The 20,940-nt window shown below is 43.5% G+C and overlaps 1 protein-coding gene across 1 annotated transcript in view; it reads right to left on the bottom strand.

The window, feature by feature from the left end:
* The window catches only part of LOC144773339 (amine oxidase [flavin-containing] A-like), an 898,284-nt gene that overhangs the window by 184,665 nt on the left and 692,679 nt on the right, over positions 1–20,940 (bottom strand). The window contains exon 6 of the mRNA XM_078658305.1: positions 17,019–17,160. Coding sequence (XP_078514431.1) covers positions 17,019–17,160 — 142 coding nt within the window. The remainder of the gene's footprint in view (positions 1–17,018; positions 17,161–20,940) is intronic.

The raw sequence follows: 20,940 nt of genomic DNA, 5'->3' as shown, positions 1-20,940 counted from the left end.
CCTCTCTCAATTATGAGATAGCGAGATGTACGTAGATCAGATCACTTGCACAGCATGGGCCCGATTCACAGAACTAACTTGAGACAAAATTCTAAACTTACTACCATTTTCGTATTCACAGAAGGCACTTACTCATTTTGGTATTCACAGAAGACACTTACTAATTTCGGTATTCACAGAAGTTAGGAGTCCTAGTTGCTGTAAGCGTTCACATGAAGTGGAATCTAATAACTTGTCAATTCTCTCTCTCATTTGTGGAACTTTTCAGGGGTCTGAGGTGGCTGGGGCTGACTCTGACAATCAGAACTATTTCCACTGGAGTCCTGGAGCATATCCCTACCATTGAGCCCAAAAGAGAGCGCAATGCACACACTATTAAAACTTGACTGTTGGTTGTAGGGAAGTTGAGCAGGCCTAGGCTAGGCTAGTTGGTTTTTCACACACATCCTGCATATTAAAATATGTCGGATGAGACATGAAAACCCTCTCCCTAGATCAGTTGAATGAGGTGTGCTGGGGTAGTGGATGGAAAGTTCCAAGATCTAAAGACGGGGGAACCATTACAAATTTTATGATGGATAAATGTAAGAAAACAGGCCTTACGGGAAAGGAGAAGGGTGCAGGAAGCTCAGAGGAGGGTTTTTTAGAGCAAACCCCAAAGGAGAGTGCTCTGGATGCAGGCAGCCACAGTCACTGAGTACAGACCTTTCCTGAACTGACTCAGGAGAGTATCCCCTAGATTGTTTTCCAGAGTATCCCCTAGAAAATCTTCCCCGTTCATCTCTAGTGTACCTATGTCCTATATCCCAGGTATTGCTTCTTTAGATAGGTTAGGCTTGGCTGACAGAGAGAGAAAATCATGTTAGGAAGAAGAAGAAAGGTGAAGGATTTGACAGGATGAAATGGCCTATAAAAGAGATAATGAAGGAAGATGAAAGACAAGAGTAAGACAGAGGAGGAATTGGAGAATGATTATGGACAATAATCTCCTTGACATGTTCCAGTCGGGTTTATTCAATTGCAGCACTGAAACAGCCCTGCTGCGAGTGATCGATGATGCGCTGCATATACTCGAATCGGGGGAATCGTGCCTTCTGATTCTTCTTGACCTCTCTGCAGCCTTTGACACTGTTAATCACAACACCCTCCTTAACACTCTTCAACAAAGAATGGGCTTGAAAGGCACAGTACTCAAATGGTTTGCCTCATTCATCTCAGACAGATCCCAAATGATCAAGATTGCGAACAGTCTCTCGTCTCCACTGGTGGTTGGTCAAGGCGTCCCTCAAGGTTCTATCCTTGCTCCCACTCTATTTAATCTCTTTCTGGAACCATTAGGGAACCTCCTAAGCAAATCTGGAATCCTCTACCATCTCTATGCGGATGACACCCAAATCTACCTCAAGGTGTCCTCCTCTCATGATCTCTCACTACTCAACTCTATTCACAACTGGATGTTAGTTCACCAACTCATTCCCAGTCCCACCAAAGCGGAATTCCTCCTCTTATCTAGCTCTCTCTCCCGCCTCCTGTTCAATCCTGGATGGATCAGTTGAATTTACTCAAAAGTAAACCTGTCATTGTTGACTGCTCTAAATCCTTAGGTGTCATACTTGACAAAAGACTCAACCTAATCTCACACATCAACTCCATTGCCAAGAGCGTACGTTATCAGCTGCACCTTCTATGGGGGATTCGTCAGTTCTTCCCGGAGAATGACCTAAAAACCTTGACCCAATCGCTAGTTCTCTCTAGACTGGGTTATTGTAATTCGCTTCTGACTGGCCTTACCAAATTTCACCTCTCACCCCTCAAATCTGTCCTCCATTCAGCAGCTCGCTTCATTTCAGGGTCCAAACGAAGTGACCACATCACTCCTATCCTGTCTTCTCTCCGATGGCTTCCCATCAAGGCTAGAGCTATTTACAAAACGGCGTGCATCACCCACAAAGCTTTGCACTCTTCCTCCTCTCGCTATCTGGCGAATAAACCAAAATTGTCTAGAGTCTCAAGACCTTCTCAGAATGCGGAAAAGTTCCTGCTTGAGCCCCCCTCCTTCAAAAGGGAAACATTGATGGCGCAATCGTACTCAGGTACTGCAGTGAGAATCTGGAACTCGCTTCCTCCTTTGCTCCGTGCCATCACCTCCATCCAGATCTTCAAAGCGGACCTCAAATCTCTTCTATTCCAAAGACACTTTCAGAACTAATTCCCTCCTTCTCAGACCCCACCAGGAAGTTCTTTAGTCATTGTAAATTTGTCATATATATTTATATTTTTGTTTGTACATTCTGTGCTTGCTGTGTTTGATATTGTGTACCTTTTGCCTGTGTTGTTTTAAATCTATGGACTGCTGTTTTTGTTTGTTCCAAAAAGAACCACAAGAGCATAGCTGACATATTATTCTCACCCTCTAGTGCAAGTGCTAGTGCAGCTTTCCAACTCAAGTCAGCCAAAAGCTACATCAGGTCATGGGTCTTATAGAGCCCAAAGGAGCTCAGAAAAGCCCAAGTCGGACACACTCTACTAAAGAAATAATTAAAGGGCTAAAAGGGTTAAAGGCTCAGGAGAAGGACATTTTTGAAGCGCCCCGTCGCCTTCTGCATCTAAATTGTACATACAAGGGAAGACGGTAGACCGTCATTCTCAATCAGCAATAATTTCCAACTATGAGATCTGGGAGAGTCAGGAAAGTCCCAGCTAAATCTTCAAAAAAAGTCTAAAGGCAAGGGCCATCCACGCATCCTTGGACGCTGCAGTAATGGCATTAACTCCATCAGCAAAATCAGCAAAAGCACAATCTGGCTCAGTTTCTGGGTATGAGCTACAACCCCAGCAATCTAATAGAAATAGAAAAACTCCTTCTGTTCCATGGTTCTCTGAAGCTCTAAGATTAGATTACAAGCCTGCAGGAGGCAAGAGAGAACTTGGCGGAAAAATTATGATGCAGCTGAAAAAGAGCAATATAACTTTATGCTAGCGGACTATAAGAAAAAAATAATTACTGAGAAGAGCCAATATTATACATTGAAAATAGAAATGGCGGGCAACTCAAGTAAGGAACTTTTTACAGTCATAAATAATCTGACGACTATTAAAAAGGATGATACTGTGAATCACACTCAAGATTTCTGCAACACATTGGCACAGGTGTTCAAATCAAAGGTCGATCAAATCTATGATCAATTTGCCTCACATACTCCTAACACCACTGGCACAGAACAGGAAGTTAAGAACATAACGCCTTTTTAAAATGTTACCTCCACTTCCCCAGAGCAGATTGCTACCCTTCTCTCAAGGACCAAATCTGGCTCTCCGAATGATCCCTCCCCTCGGAGGATACTGCATAATATTAGCCACATCATTAGTCCCCAGCTATCTGGCATATTTAATCAGATGTTCTCACAAGGAACTTTTCCAACACTGTGGAAAAAGGCCTGTATACTGCCATTACTAAAAAATCCCAACCTTGATGTAACGAATCCGGCCAACTATAGACCGATTGCAAGACTCCTGTTGCCTGCAAAAATTCTAGAGAAAATTGTAAATATGGAACTTTCCACTTATATTTTAGAAAACAATGTCTTAGACCACAGTCAATTTGGTTTCTGGTCATGCCACAGCACGGAGACAGCCTTGATTAAGACCACAGAGGAAATTCGCACCACATTTGATGGCAGTGGATCAGCAGCTCTTATTCTCCTTGACCTGACCGCGGCATTTGATACTGTGGACCACACCTTACTGATAGAATGGCTGAAAGCTATTGGTTTGGGAGGAAAGTCCTTGTCGCTTTTAACATCCTTTTTAGTAGATAGAACACAGACAGTGCAATTAGACGATTTTAAATATACACCTTCTATTCTGCCTTGTGGGGTGCCACAGGGCTCTTCGCTGATCCCTACGCTTTTTAATATTTATGTTTGCAAATTAGCACCTTTGATAAGAAGTTTTGATCTAATTCTGACCATGTATGCCAACGATACCCAATTGGTTATTTCAACCATAGACAAGGATGTCGACCACTCTAATAAACTGCATGACTGCATGGTCTCCCTGATCAATGGGATGTGCAGGCATTGCTTGAAGCTTAACTTGAGCAAAACCGAGGTGATGCTTTTTGGAAAGCTTTCTCCACAATGGCCACCAGAAACTATGGCCTCCACTTTGGTGGCCAAGAACATTGGGACCCCTTCCTACACCGGTAGTAAAAGCTAAAAATGTGGGGGTCATAATAGATGAGAAGCTTAATTTTAAATCGCAGGTTTCTAAGGTGGTGTCTTTTGCTTTCTTTACCATTAGAACCATGCGTAAAATTCATCTATTTATTCCAAAAAACACAAGAAAACTGTTTTAACCTCCCTATTTTTATCAAAGTTGGACTACTGTAATGCCTTAAATACAAACCTACAGTCCAATCAACTTAGAAGACTACAATGTCCCTAAACAGCTGTCCATTAGGGCTGGGATACAAGAGCTGCATTGGCTGCCAGTCGGCCAGCGTGTGAAATTTAAAGCACTTTGTATAGCACATAAGGCACTTTACAGAGAAGGTCCATGATTTCTATGGCACTCTTTTAGTTGGTATTCCCCCAGCAGACTATTATGATCAGCTAATGCTTTCCTGATGTCCACCTCCACAGTCAGGACGATGAACTGGGGGGGGGGGGGTAGATGTTTCAGACATAGTACCATTAGGCTATCGAACTCTCTTCCACTTGCTCTTAGGAAGATATCATCTGTGCTTGAATTTAGGAAAACCTCAAAACATGGCTTTTCAAAAACTAGTTTCTCTTTACAGTATGCAGTCCTTAAGCGCCTAGACACCTAAGGGTATTAGTGCGCTGTAAAAATTGTTATAACATAACATATCATCTCCAACCCAATCCCAGTCCTCCCAAGGCACCTTCGCCCAACAAACAACACGGGCGCAGGTAAACACCAGTAAAGCTTTACTCACAAAGAACCAACACCGGGACCTTCAGTAATTGCAGCATACTCCTTAAAAAAGGTGTAATTGAGGGATTATTTCAGGAGCTGTTATCACTCCAAAGCCTAGATTAAGTGCACTAGATACACCCCGATCCTTTCTTTAACCACTCCAGTCCCAGTCCTGCATCAAACACTGGTTCAGCCTATGATCCACGTGGCCGCTGGTGGGACAGGCCCAGGCTCATCGTTATGAGGTTCCTCAACAAGGGCCGAATTTCGCTTAAATAAAGCCCCTTAAGCCCTCCTTCCTCTCCAGGCCCCTGAACAGTTCTCCTTTGACTCACAAGACATTTACTCTCCTGTTGCACTGGCCCTCCCCACCAACTTTGATTGCAAGCGAGGAGACCCTGCCAACTTTTCAGCATGTCCAGAATCCAAGTCAGTTTTGTCTTTTAGCAACCAAGTTCCCAATTCCTATGGATCATCCAGCAGGGAGCACCAAAGTCCTCATCCCACAAGTTGTGAACTTGGCAAGCACCCATCCAAGTAGCTTCAAAATGGGGTGCCCAATCAGTTCATCAATTACTGTCAATCAATGCCATCAAAAGGCTCATTCACATGGGGACCATAATATTAAGATCAATACCTCTCTCGATCTGTCTTTTTTTACCAACAAACTTAAAAGGTCCACAGGTCAGGAAAGACCCCCACCGCCCGATTTAAATGTGCTCTGGTCACAACTTCTCCAAACCCTCCAATCTATGGTGTCAGCACTAACCTGCCATTCAGATAATATGGATCTGCAGGTGGAACTTTTAATCACTCTCGCTGTGTACACTGCTGGGATTGATCAAAAATTGGAGGCGCTCAACCTGTTGATAACAAAACCCCAATCTCAAGTTCAATTAGTCCAATCAGTATGTTGCTGTTCTCCAATCATTGATTTTCTATCCTTATTACCTCAAATTCTCTTGTCAGTATTAACAGAAATTAGGAAGCTACCAACATCCGGGCACTCTGACCCTCCGCCCCAGGCACCCTCTTTGGGCAAGGCCTTGGGGTTTGACCTTATTACTGATCAAACACGGGCCCCCTCTCCATCAACCAAGGCAACAGTTGATTCTAATGCAACTACCGACACATCACCTCACCAACAACACACCCATCAGCTGTCTACATGGGAAAAAAAGACTCAGGAAATCCTGTAATAGGCATACAGCTGATACCAAAAATACAATCAGTAGTTATTTCTCAAAAAACAAACCTGTGTCACCAGGCGGTTAGCTCACAGCGCCCAGCGTCATTACCAGTTTGTTATCAGCAGTTCAGACTTTAATTCTGCAAAAAGCATCTTTAAAACCGAATCGTTTATTAGCAGCAGAGCCGCTTCAAGTTTCAAAGCCCTCTCCGCATCCAATTTACCAGGGCGAAATTGGAAACAGTCAACCACAATCATTGAGGAGCCGGCAATTGTCAACTCGTCAGCCACAATTACGTCTCTTCAAAAGCCATCCCCCGCCATCAGAGCCCCTCCCCTACCTCCAGCGGGGAACAACTGTTAAGGCTCGCATTATGCAGCCAACTTCAGTAAAGGCTCAGACGGACTGCATTCGACAATTCCACCCAGCCAACTATCCTTGGCGCCCTTGTGCTAAACAGTCCCCATCTCATCAACAACTAACAACCTTAGTGAGCAAGTACCCCTCTTGCTCCACATATCTATCCCTCAACAGACATCAGATGCAAACTTTAAGACAACTGAGTCCCTAAAAGCAGTGGAAGTGTACAACCTAGCCACCGCCAACATCAAGAACAAATTGCTGTTAACGCGAGAGTACGTCTCCCAAGGACCGCATGACATCTTAAATCACAGGAATATTCTCAGATTCTTCAAATCGACCCCGGATCTACGCACTCTGGAATCAAAAGACATAATTGTCATTGGATGCAAACCTAGTAATGGTATCCAAGTAGGAGAATCAACCCTAATTACACTAGCGTCCTCTGCCATAAGGGAGCTGGTTCAATCAAAAGCCAACCAATTTCAAAACTGGGGTATAATTATAACAACGCCCTGCGTTCCCCGTTACCCATCAATACTCGCAACTACCCAGGCTCATGCTTCCAGTATAAGTTCTGTTCTCATCTCTGTACTAAAGTCAACCAGAAGCTGCTCTTGGCAACATCGAGCACAGAGTTGACCAGCAAGCCACACAAAGAGCAAACTGGTCATGGCTGCCAGCAGCCCTATCTAGGAGTCGGAATGATTGAAATAATACTGATCATGGAGTAACAATATGTTACTGGAATATCAATGGAATTTTGACAAAATCCCAATCTTCAGACACACTTGGATTTATAAAAAAATATGACAATATACGTCTTCAGGAAACCTGGTCAGCAACTAGCATTCCTATTGAAGGCTATCTGGAATTTATGTCACCCGCTACAAGACAGTGTAAGTATGGCAGATTGCGGGGTGGCCTTTCAATTTACGCTATTACTAAACTGTCTCCATGCATCAAATAGCTAAAATTTGAAGTAGACTAAGTTGCCGGTATTGTGGTTGGAAGTACCACTTCAGACAGCCAGTTACTTCTGGTCAACGTTTACATCCCTCCGTGTACTAGTAAAAAAAAATCTGAATTAGATCGGCTGACCGAAGTTGTTTGCAACATTATTTAGTGATTACAGTAATATACCCAGTTTAATTTCTGGAGATTTTAATACAAACCTTTTCCATAACTCATTTGAGGATCTTTGGATCACTTTTCCAGTGGTCCCCCGAATCTTGCCTCTAAATCAATACCCGCAGGACACAGACCCTCGAAATTGGAGAAATACACTGTCCTTCAGCTTAGCAGAGTGGGTCACATTGTATTTAATGGACCCTTCCCTATGGACAGCCCCCTGCTTGGGCATGAACTAATGGTCAAACACACTCATTCTTGGACTTCACATTAGGTAGTAGCAAAATACTCCCCTTGATTGAGAGCTATTGCATCGCACCGCAATGGGAGAGTGACCCCGACCTCAAATAATAACTCTATCGTTCAACATTCCCCGTCATCAGGTAATTGCACACACACTGTCAGGCTGCCACTCAAAGAACTTAAGGAGAATGAAATGCACGTCCAGCGATGTCTCCTCCATAAGGGAAAAATGTAGATCTTTTCTATGTTTATTGAGTGAAAAAGATGTTGCCGTTATTGATGGCTAGGAAGCTTTCTTTAACCGATTAATTAATGAATATCCGTCCATGAGTCGTATCTGGCAATATATAACACAACCACGCATTCCACTAGCGACAACAAAGTTAAAATCTCAAAGACACTTGGCTCTACACCTGGCTAGGAAATGCCCAGGAAATGCAATCCTATTTAATAACTATAAGCAAGCACAAAAAGCGTTCAAGTCATCCATACACAGGGACAAACAAACTGCATATGATCAGTTTTGGCTGAAGTTGGTTCATGCAAGCAAGAATTCCAACACAAAGGTATTTTGGTCTCTAGTAAACAGAGGCCCACTAGGTGGAAGTGGGCATGGCAGCGCAAATATAAGTGCAGCACTCAGTTTTTATCAAATAATTTTAGTGAACATGTAAGCAGGGACAGTCGTTCTAGCCCCCTTCCATCAACCATATTAGAGTCACCACCCTCTGTAGCCAAATGCATAGGTATGACTGGGCCTAACAACTTAGTTAATCACATTTTGGAAGCAACAATAATTGATTGATAGGAGAAGTGTGCAGATCCTACGATGGAGTTTTTGACGGCACCAGAAGCATTAAGAAATAACATTGCTCGTACAATTAGGAAAGCGAGGTGAGAAGGAGTTCCTGGTCCCAAAGGTCTTCCTCAGGCCCTGTTTAAATCGACTTGTGGTCAGACCATTTGGCCCCCCTGTTTTCATATTGCAGGCTTCACCACAACATCCCAGAGTCCAGGAAAGGCGCCATCATCCACCCTATCTACAAAAGTGGCAAGAGAAATTACGCTAAAAACTACAGAATGATAGCTCTCCTCAACGTCGAATCTAAATACTATGCCAGTATTTTATTGGAAGAGCTGTCGGCCTGGGCTGAAATAACAAAGCTTCTCCCCTTTAACCAGACCAGCTTTCCTGGGCTAATTCAGAAACAACAAGCAATTTACTCGCATTATCTGTTTTGATTGAGAAAGCGGCAGTCCAATGTAACCAACTTCTCTGCTGCTTTGTTGACTTCAATGCGGCCTTTGACCGGGTGCCGAGAGCTGGGGCATACCTCCTGCTCTCTTAAAAGCCATAATTCAACTCCATTCGAAAACCTGGATTAGAATTAAGTTGGGAGAAGGCTCTCACATCTCAAGGAATATTCAGACTGCAAGCGGTGTAAAATAAGGTTGCATGTTGGTTCCACTCCTTTTTAACTTGTTTATTTTGGATTTATCTCACATACCGGACAATGTTAAAACCCCCCCCCCCCCAAATAGATGGAACCCGTATTAGCAATCTGTTAAATGCTGATGACCTTGTGTTACTAAGTCACACAAAGGTAGGACTACAGAGGTTACTCAATCAACTGCTTCCCTGTACACCAAATAAATCCCTTGAACAATTTCTTTTGGGAAGCGGAAGCAGGAGAGAGGAGTGTGTTTTTTCAATAATAAAAATATTGACACAGTATCCCATTATAAAAACGTGGAAATTTTTCTGGACGCCAGAGGATCTTTTGTAAAGCAGAAAGAGGCAGTAAGGGCTAAAGCCCTGTCACTTGATGCTTCCTCAGCGAAACTCTCTAAACGGTAAACATCACTTACAACGAAACTTTTACAACGCACTACCATTACAATGCGGTCATTACAACGCAAACCATTACAACGCATTGCGCTGGGGGGCGCTCTAGGATAGCGAATATATTTAATTTACTATCCAACACCTTCCCTACTATCCACGGGGACTGGAGTTGGAATAGTAAATTAAATAAATCACTATCCAGCGCCTAAAAGCACTATGCGTTGTAAAGGTTTGCGATGTAAAAACCGCGTTGTAAAGGCAGGCGTTGTAATAGCCTGCGTTGTAACGTCATACGTCCTCTCGAAACAGCTACTCAAGCCTAACTCCACTGCTAAAGGTTGTGAAGGCAAAGATTACTAACTCCCTATCATATGGGCATGAGATCATGATGGGCACAATAAGTATTGCACTAAATAAATTAACCACCAGAATCTTCAAACAAGCATGGTGCCTGCCAAGATCCTCATCACCAGACTAAGTTAAACTCAGACTCGGCTTATTAGATCATCACGGCGTAGAGGCCGGTGTGTTTATCAAGCTCTGCAACAGACTGTGCAACTCCCGTGAAGGTAGCCTGGAGGCTAGACTTTGGAATGAAATATCGACCAGCCAATCCAACCAAAAACATCTAGGCCATCTGGCCCATTTCCTGCAGCTAGTCTGTGTCAAGGAATACTGGGGAACAAATCCATCCCAGCTGGCGTTAAAGTCTGTCATCAAGAGAAGTGTCTGGCAAAATTGTTCAGAAGGAAACATGCCTGGGCATTTATTTCTGACTTCAAACCGGGGGTCAAATCATCTTATTTATCAGGCACGTCTGCACTTTTTTGGAAGCTTAAGTTGATGGCCCTGAGGATGGGAGAATAGTCTTTTTTAAAGCACTTACCTGAATGGCGGCGCACTTGTGTCAGTACCGAATGTAGGGAGTGCGGCTACCACTCTGAAGCAATGGAGCATATAGCCTGTGCATGTCCCGCATTGCTCAACGATAGAAGGACCTTACTACGGGTCGAATGGAATAAACTCGGTGCTTGTACATGCTGACAGGCTATAATAGCTGCCATGAACTCAGAAAAAACGAAGTTGAACATTCGGTTCACCAAATTTGTTACCAGAGCAGCCAGATTGCTGGGGAAAAACAGGGCCGCAAATCTTCCTCCTTTTGGCTGTGCTGTCATGCCACCCTACGATCAATTTATGAACTCTTAATCATCCAGTGTTGTTTCTTTGAACATTGTTTCTCGCCTAATATTAATTGTTCATACTGCCTTATATGACTTTTTGAAAATATAGGTCTAGATGTCCCTCTTTAGATTTTAAAATCGACACCATGATCATTCTGACAACCAAGGCTCAGAACATCACAGGCAATTAATCAATATTTGGGCATTTTAATCATAACCCATATTTTTGTAAGATCATTTCACTCTTTCTTATTAATTCGTGTCTTTTAAAAAAAAAAATTGTATACATGAATTGCACATTTTTAAAATTGTTATGGTTTTAAGTAATCAAACAATAAAGATCAATGTGAATGTGCTAGTCATAGGAAATCATTGCTAAAGTACCAAGAATTGGCGCACATGTATAGGGTGGTTTCACAGATTTGATATTGCATGACAAGAACACAGTTTAAATGACAAGTGCAAGACAGCAACTATATTTAGACTTCTTCCTGGTGAAGGTTCTGTGGTCATTGGATAGATGCCTAAGAATGAAAATCTGAACAAATGAGCTCATGCATGAATTTGCAATTAGAGGATTTGGGCTGAAGCCAGATGAGTACATACAGTAGTTCTATTAGAACAACTTGAATGCTGTTCAGTTTGAGAACTGGATCCATAACACAGTGTTTGAATGGAATGAGTGTTTGAGAGTTGCAGTGGCCTTAATATTGGTGGATTCTGTGTAACGTAGTTCTTTTCACTGGCAGCACCAAAGCAAGCTCATTAGTCTGTTTAATTAGTTACCATTGAAGTGCGTGTGTACTGGCTGACACGTGATAATGTATTTGAGGGAAGTATGGGTAATAAAAGGGAGGTGAAGTTCATTAAAGCTCAAACCGGCTGTGCTGAAGGAACTAGCGAGAATATTTCGTGGTTTGCACCGCGAAACAGGAATGAATATGGGTTTATGTAAAAGGAGAGCTTGACGAGGGCTTCATTCAGGAACAGATTAGCACATGTCACGGTAAACTTGTCAATGAAATTGTCTGCAAGCAATGATGCAGGGCAGATTGGTGGAGTTCGCAAATGCGTTGTAAATAAGTTAAGAACAGTAGTTTTGAGGTTTAGATCTTTCATAAATATGTGTGTGGGTTGAGCTATTGGGGCACTTAGCAAAGGTTGTCATTTACTTAATCAATGGGAACAATGACAAATAGCAGGATTTGAATGCATAACTATTTTATAAAGTAATTAGCGCATTATATGAGTGTATTTAGCAGGCTGCCTGTATTATAAACACAATATTGGTAACGGTAGGTGATTAATTTTCTTGTGTTTTAGATACACCCCCGAAGAAGGGATGCTCCCGAAATGCATTGGCGGTGTGCCATTAAAGCGTGACATGTGGAAACCTTTATCACTCCTGTCCTTATTTGTGAGCAATATTGAATGGACAAGCAAACGAGTAAAATGAATTGAAGACAATGAAGGATGAAAAAGGCAGATCTATTATGGAGAAAATTGTGGGATAAGTAAAGAGTTCCATGAATTCAATTCATTGGATTCATTTTGCGATTGACTGTGCAGTTTGAAGGGGATCGTAATGTGGTGCCCACGTGTTCTTACCAGATTGCAGCGCGATTGAACGGAGCGCAGAGCAAGCTTGCACGCCTATAAAGTTGAACTGGAGGGGAGTACATTTATCAAACTATACAATGAAAACGTGAATTACTAAAGGGAAGGTGTGCATCTCACCAACTTGTATTTTATTAAAACAGTGAATGAGCAGACAAGAACTGAAGAAACCTACCAAAACTAAAACCCACATGCCCCCTTTCCAACACTTTCTGAACTGAAGCATCTGTTGCCCCACCCCAACATTTGAACCATGTGATAGGAGAAGTTGGTCCCAAGAGAAGTTAGCCCCCCTTTGAATGATAACTACCAACCCTTAGTTGTGAATAATTCAGTCCGTGCCAGTGCCTTTCCATCCCTGAAAGTCTCCAAGCCATCCTCTCTGCATCTCCAGAAATCCCACTACCATGGTGTGTCCCAAATTTGCAACGGTATCAAAGGAAAACAAGCATATGTGAGAATCTGGGGTGTATAAGTGTTCTCTGGTCGGGCAGTCTGGCTTCGATGACCCATCTCTGCCATCTTCATCATCCCTCCCATCATTGCTAGTTGGGTCGTCTCTCGGTACTCGTTTTTGTGAGACACATGTCGCAAGTAGGAAGGTCCAGACAGTGCCATGCTGCTCTCTCTGGGCAGGCGATTGGTCTTGCACCACGCTGCTGACATGTGGTTTCCATACCTCCAGCCAGTCCCAGACTTCTTGGGGTGTCTCAAAGAAATGTGATTTGCATGCAAATTTTTCAGTTTTGCAGGTAAGAGGGTCATGTATGCAAGCTGCATCGCTCTCAGCTTCTGCTTACCTGCCCTAACCAATCTCCCAAATTACTGCACATGCATATGTGGTACTGGTGTATGTTGACTCGGGCCCCCTCCTGAACGAGTTCCTTCTGAGGCTGAGACTGGCAGAGGATGGCATCTCTGTTAGATAATTTAGAAAAGTGGAGATCAGGGCGTTTGGCACCTCCTGGGTGGTGGTCTAGGCATCAGATTCCTATGAGTTCTCTTAATTATGAAGCAGGGCGACAGTGACTCCACTAGTATCTTGGACTAAGCCAGGCATCTAGAAAAGTTTCAGGATGTGCACCCTCAGACTATTCGGGGACCCTTAGGTTCTAGAGATTATTTAATCTTGACTTACCTTCTGCATCTTCAGCCCTCTCTTGCAGAAGGCTCACCATAGCCTTCAGATGGGCTACTTCATCAGTGAGTTTGGGCACAGTGCACTCCGCAGATGAGATGCTAGTTTTGGTGTCTACAACACTACAACTAGTTTCCTAAGATTGTGGCATAGGAGACTCACCTTGGCCCCCTCACCTATGATTTGCATCTCCAGCAATTTCCAGGTGTCGGAGATGGCGTAGAGTATTTGTGTCAATGATATCTGGTCCTGGAGGGCTACCACTGCGCCTCGGCCTGCTGGACACCGGTCTATGTTCTTGGATATTTATCATTTTTACCATGCTGCTGGGCAACTGCTGCCTGCAATATACCCATGGTTAGGGATGTGTGCTCCGGAGGTTCTTGGTCACTATAGGGCTGTATCGATGCAGAGTGTAAATGTGAGATCAGTTTTATAATTGACATGTTACTTTTGGGCACCAAGGGTCTCTGTGCTGTCTGCTCCCATGTCACAGCACCCTCAGGGAGTCACTGTGAGAGGAGGACCCCAGTGTGTTAGAGGATTGGGTGATGGAGCGGGTGCTTTAGTCCTGTGATTAAGTATTTATGGCAAGCAGCTAACCCTTGGGTCCCACAGACAGCAGGGTAGCACTTCTGGGACAGTGGCTGGGGATGTATAATCTGAATGGTCCAGGTGGTCCAGTCACATGTCAAATCGGGGATGGTGCCTATAATATAGGACCCACGGGCCCTCACACCCAACTATCCATGAGGAAGATGGGTGAGAGCGCACTACATCTGCCCCCCAAAAGAAGGTAGAGTCACCTCCAGTACAGTTGGACCAGAGGTCTTAGGAATTGCAGACCCAGATGTCCATGCACCACTGGCCCACAGCCCAACATGGCCAAGATGGCCTCCACAACACGAGGGGTATCGGGACTCCAGTCCTGGTATTGAGGGTACACTGTAGTGCTGCTGGCCCCCACAGGAGATTGGGGGTCAGGGTCCTCAGGCTCCTGTCTCCTGCGCTTCTCTAGTCACTGACCAGCATGCAGCAACAGCCTCAACACCCCTGGCCCACAGCCCCACAGGGCCAACAAGGCCTCCACAACCACCAGGAGCATCGGGGCTCCAGGCCTGTTGCTGAGGGTACACTGTAGGGCTGCTGGGTCCTGACAGGAGATGGGCAGCCGGGGCCCCCAACCCTCCGTCTTCTGTGCTCCAGAGGGTACTTAGGTCAGCTGGCCAGCTTGCAGCAACAGCCTCTCAATGTCCTTCTCCCAAATGTTTTCTTGTAAGAACAGGCAGCCAAAGCAAATTTGCCATGACAGGTGAGATACTCATAAGTCTAGGCAGGTCCAGAATGGCGATTTGTAACTCCTATGTGTGCAGCATACATAGACGTTGCAAATTGTCATTTTTTATAATGATTGTTTAATTGCAGGAAGGGACACCTTCCTGCAAATAAACAATCATTCATGGAGATTTGCTGTTTCTATGTATGCTTCATAATGCAGCGCATAGAAATGGCAAATACGAGGATAAATTAATTCCTACTGGTTTTGCCATGTTAAGAAGGCCTGCTGCGCTGCCATGAGGCACAAAGTACAAAGATCAGACATCAGAGTAGAGCACAAGGAAAGGGTTACAGCACTAGAATGCAGAAATGACTTTCCTGCCATTTGCCCTTATCAATGACTGGGCTTCTCCAATGGTGTCACTGCAATGCTTCCAAGCAGAGTGGACTGAGCCACTCAGAACAGAACAGAATTTAAGAGACAGTGCAATGGAACTGCCTCACAAAGAGAACTGTAACATTTTCTTTCCTTGCAAACTGCTAAGTATCTGAACTTGCTATGAGGCAAAATAAGCGGCCAGAAGAGAAACCCAGCAAGGGGAACCAGAGACCTAATCGCCTCAGTTCCTGTATGGAACACCAATATGAACTTGCACTGGGAAGATATCAATTGCCTTAGCATGTGGAACTACAATTTCTGGTGGCGTCTACACAGACATTTTTTCATGTTGACTATGGTTTACTGCATTTATCTTGTCCTTTAAAATTGTATGTAAAGTATTGTATTTTGTGACTAAATTAAAATACGTTTTTGCTTTGAGTAAAAGCACTTGACTCATTGATCACTAATAGATGCTTCTATGCGATCTGAGCTTCAACCCCACAACAAATTCCTGAGTAGGACTTAGACTGATTAATTTCACAATCCTGGAGGTCATGTGATAAAGAGGTGTACCTGATGCTCAGGTTTTGGCCCAACACCAGCACTAAAAGGACCCAGCCATATGCAAATCAGTCTTGACCTTCGTAGTCCAGCCCGGACTGCCAGGCATGGTCCTCCCTGGACTAGAAACAAGCATCCTGGGACCAGTGGCAGGGCATCACCGCTCATCAGCCAGGCTAGCTTGACTCCAGTGGCATGGAGAGCACGGAACCCATGTCGGAGCATGCACGCCCCACTAGGGGTGACACATGCAAAAAGAACAATTCATGGACAGAATGCTGCACTGTGTCAAACATTGACCCCAGTACAGAGATCTGGGCCTAAATCCATGGTTTTGTTTTGCTCCCCATGCCTTTCCAGTTCAGACCCAGCCATATGCAAATCAGCCTTGACCATGTTCCCCGTGGTAACAGTCCAGTCCGAACTGCCAGGAAAGGTCCTACCTGGACTGGAAACAAGCCTCCCGGGACTGGATTCGGGACATCACCCCTCATCAGACAGGCTATGTTGACTCCAGTGGCATGGAGAGCATGGAAACCACATCTGGGCATACCCGTCCCGCTCAGTGCGACAAATGCACAAAAAACAATTGATCAACAGAATGCTGCACAATGTCAAACATTCATTTAAGTACAGAAATCTGGGCCTAAATCCATTGTGTTTTGCTCCCCATGCCTTTCCAGTACACTGCCGCACACATACATAACTTCCAAACCCCAATCAATTTCGGCACTGACTTATAATAACCGTATGACAAATGTAAATAAAGCTATTGGATGAGACCAATTCCTCAGTTTTGTGAACAGAGAACATGCAATACCAGAAAAATAGTGTCAATTAAAAGGAAAACGAGGGGAGACCGTGTAGACAAGGCAGATTTCCTACACCCATAAAGAAAAGTGATTGATAAGAACATAACACAGTAATCACTACTTCATAAAGAAATGACTTGACCAATACAATTATATATTTTGGACAAGCAGTGTAAAGTCTGTAAGGATGCAGAGCCAACTTCAGATGTGTTCTAATGTTTATACAAAACACTGTATATGTGCCGTCAAGCTCTAGCATAGAAGGAATGCTGTAGTACTTTATTAAAAAATTCAACCATATTTAGGTGGCTAAAGAAGTGAGTAAATCACTGTACCTGTCCCCCATTGGTTTCTGAAAATATTCGGTTTGGTCCACCGCAGAGCTTCACGTACCATAGGAACCAGAGGGCAGATACTTGGTGTGTCTCACTGGTAACATTGATATTCACAAAGAGAGTAGCAAAACGTTTTGCAGCACTGGGCAGAAAGAAAATTAGAGAGCAGGCATATTAACCAACGTTCACCATCTTGCTCGCTCTTCAGCACCCCCTATACAATAGACCATACAGAGTTAGGCATTGCATTGATTTCTATTGCATTATGGTTATGTGACTCAAGCATGTGAAACAAATAATATTCAACTGGTCTACTGTTAGACTTATAAACCAACTAAGACGGCCACGTTAATTGACTGTCTGACACAGTAGTGTCTGGTACCTCGAAAGTTTGTTAAGAAAACCCTCACACACCAACCTGGTTGGTGTCATGCTTCATCATCGGGTCCCAGCTGAGTAGCCGAATGCTACTAAGCTGTGCTGCAACAACTGTTTACAGTGGAGCGGGTTTGAAGTGTGAGTGAATGTGATGAAGTGAATGTGAATTTAAAAACACCTCTGGAATTCTACCTGTTAATTTATTCCTGGTGTCGCAGCACCATAATTATATTAAGGGACAAGGACGGCCGTCCATCTGTCCTAGCTCTCTCTTTTGTTTTTTTGGAATACTGTTAGACTTGACATCCTTGGCGTGGTTTCCCCTGACTTTTTGCTTCTACCCCCTATATTTTTCATGCTGTGCTGGATTTCTTTTTTTGCTGGCTTAGATGCCTTGGACACTTTCCCTCTGCTGATTAGTGTCAAAGTGCATGTGCTCCCTGTGTAATTTGTTATTCTGATTGGCATATTTGATTTACTGGTAAACCCATAGGCAAGTACACTAAGTCTGCCCAGGACTTGTAAATCAAATGCTACGAGTGGGCCTGCAGCACTGATTGTGCCCCCACATAAGTTGCCCTTTAAATTTATATCAGACCTGCACATTGCAGTGTCTGTGCGCAGTTTTAAACTGCCATGTCGACCTGGCAAGTACCTCTAACCTTACCTTTTCTTACATGTAAGACACCCCTCAGGTAGGCCCTAGGCACCCCCATGGGAAGGGTGCAGTGTAGGTAAAAGGTAGGACATGTGCTGGTGTGTTTTACATGTCCTGATAGTGCCAATTTCGTTTTTCACTATTGAAAGGCTATCTGTCCCTTAGGCTAACATGGGAGTTACTTTGTAACATTTTACAAGCATTTTTTACCATTGGGACAAAATAGAGGAATGGAGTTTGGGCTCTCTGAATTCAGAATTTAATAACACATTTTTCTAGGGAGATGGTTTTTAAATTATGTGTTTGAAAATGCCTCTTTTAGAAAGGAGGCATTTTCTTATTTAACCATTCACTGTGCCTCTTCTGGCCTGTGCATTGACTGTCTGGTTTTGGAATGACAGGGACTAGGGATGTGCATTCACTATAGACAGCCACAAGGGGAGGGGGGGTTGAGGTGTGTCCTGCCTTTCCTGAGTGACTCAGAGCTGAGCTGAGCTGAATAAACCTTGGCTGAATTTAGAGCGATGGGAAGAGTTTCACTTACACCTGAATAGGCAGTGTCTCCTCTGCACAATGTTGTCTCCAGCTCCTGCAGTAATGCTGCACTAGAGAGGACAGAAATGGTTTGGACTGGGCTCAGAGACCCTTACCACACAGAGAACAAGGACAAAATGAGGTATAATGAGTTGTGAGAAGTTGCCCTCGTATATGATGTCCACTAATTAAAGTGGGCACCTTGCACCAGTTCAAACAACACTTATGGTGATTTAAGAGGTCAAAGATAACCTTTGAAAGCTATCCAAGTGGTAGCTGTGGGTTGAGCCTTCAGGCTTAGTCTTGAAGGAATGTTAAGCAGCTTGTTTTACTAGAATGCAACCTTATTGTATTGGTTAAATGAAAGGAGAACCACAGAGTAGTTATTAGAATATATATTTATTATTATAACACCATACATACCTCACAGTATCTGCTACACGCATATACACACAAAATACACAATACTGTAGCACAGAAAGAATCATAAGTAGCACTAATACACAGTGGGCTCCTGGGGGAAACCAAACCATAAACTATAATAGTGGTATAAGAACCAAGACTCGAGTCGAGACAGTGTTTAGAGAGTGTAGAATCGCTGGGACCCTAAGGAACCACCCAAGGTGAGTAATTAGGGACCCCACGGAGGACGGGTGCTGGGTGGGGACATGACTGCGTGCTACGTGCAATTCAATGTGAGAGTCCCGGGTGCAAATTTAAAGTTTCAGGACCCTTCCCAGTGGATTACGAGGAATCCCTTTTGTAGTGTAGTTCCTATATTCCCATTAGGCTCTGCATTGGAATAATATATCCTAGAGATGTGACAGATGACTGAGGTCAGTATGTCTATATCAAATATACTAAACTTAATTGTGAGTGCCAGCTTGCTCAGAGGTCACTAGAAACTTTCTCGAATACACAGGAAGGGATTAGTTTCTGACAACTGCATAAACATGACAAATTTGTTTCCTTAGGACTGGAACAAATATATTCAGAGAAAATAGAGAGACAGGCATTTCAATAAAAAGGGGTTTATTGAACAGTCTTCTTTCTCATGCATGAGAGGTGAACTTCTACAATTGTTAGACAGAATGCAAAGTATAATGCATACAGCGAGAATAGTATTATACAATAATACTAAAATAGCATTGTCTAGTACTATGACATATAAAAATACATACATAAATAACACAGGCTAAAATACTCAACTGGTGCTTCTAAAATACGCCTATCCCAATGTACCTAACCTAGGTCTAGTTCGAGGGATGAAGTGAGTATGGTCTGTTAGCATAGGTTTAGTTTTTGCCATTTGCCAAAAATGAAGGTCGAATCCAATGTCTCTCAGAACACTGTGTGCCAAATCAAAAGTCAGTGTTAGTGTTTTGAGAAAACATCAAATCTTCTAAGTCTGTAAAAAAAATTGTCTACCATTGTAGGTGAAAGTAGGATTACCTTGTTTACAAGATTAACCGCACATAGATGTGAAGCATCGCCGTCAGCATTGGTCGCATTAGCACTGTTCGTAATGGATGATACCTGTGCGCCTGTTTCCTCTCGTACCTCACCGTCAGCATTTTGCGTTTGTGAGATCTCAATGAATGCTGTCATCAGAATTGGTAGCCGCTGGGGACAACACAGTGCATGGGCCGTTACTGGTTCAAGCAAAGTATCAACATCCGTTGGCATGACTGATGGAAGTGTGAGATAAGAGTCTAACAAGCATTCTTCTCCATATAGCTGGCAGAGTAGAATAGGTAAGATGCAATCTTGCCAGATTGGTCTGAATGACAGAAACCATGTGGTATTTAATTCTCGTAGGCCAGGTAGTCCCAAAATTCGGACAATGCGCTCACGACACTTCATCGCCAGTAGAGTTGTCTTCATGGACAACTGGGTGTCGCTGGTGAATTGGCTTGTCATATCGCAGCAGTAGGAGCGAAAATAGTATCCCTGCAGCGAGTCCCAAAATGAGAGGCTGTCTGCCAAACACTGAGCGCACAAAGTTTTTAAATATTCCTAGGACTGCTTCAAAAGGTGCTATTAGTTCAGAAAATATGGTCTTAAATACATGTACAATACTGCTCGTATCAGACATGTTTAAGATACGACTTAAAATTTCTGAGAAATGTACAGGACAGTTTGTAGTTAAGAGGGCATGTATCTCGGCAGAAGTTCTTGCAACTTGTAGATCATAGGTTTCTTTGGCCGAGGTCAGTGGCGCAGTTTTTTGCAAAAACATGACTTTCATTATGCTTAAAGTATCAATTCATATAGAAGGCCATAAAGGTGACTCCCTGTCTGACTTGGTCTTTGGAAAAAATACTTGCATACAGCAAGTGACCCTGGCTGACA

Source organism: Lissotriton helveticus, chromosome 8 (assembly GCF_964261635.1).
Source record: "Lissotriton helveticus chromosome 8, aLisHel1.1, whole genome shotgun sequence".
Taxonomy (NCBI): Eukaryota; Metazoa; Chordata; class Amphibia; order Caudata; family Salamandridae; genus Lissotriton; species Lissotriton helveticus.
The sequence above is the reverse complement of the archived record's forward strand: the minus strand, read 5'-3'. Positions and strand labels throughout refer to the sequence as shown.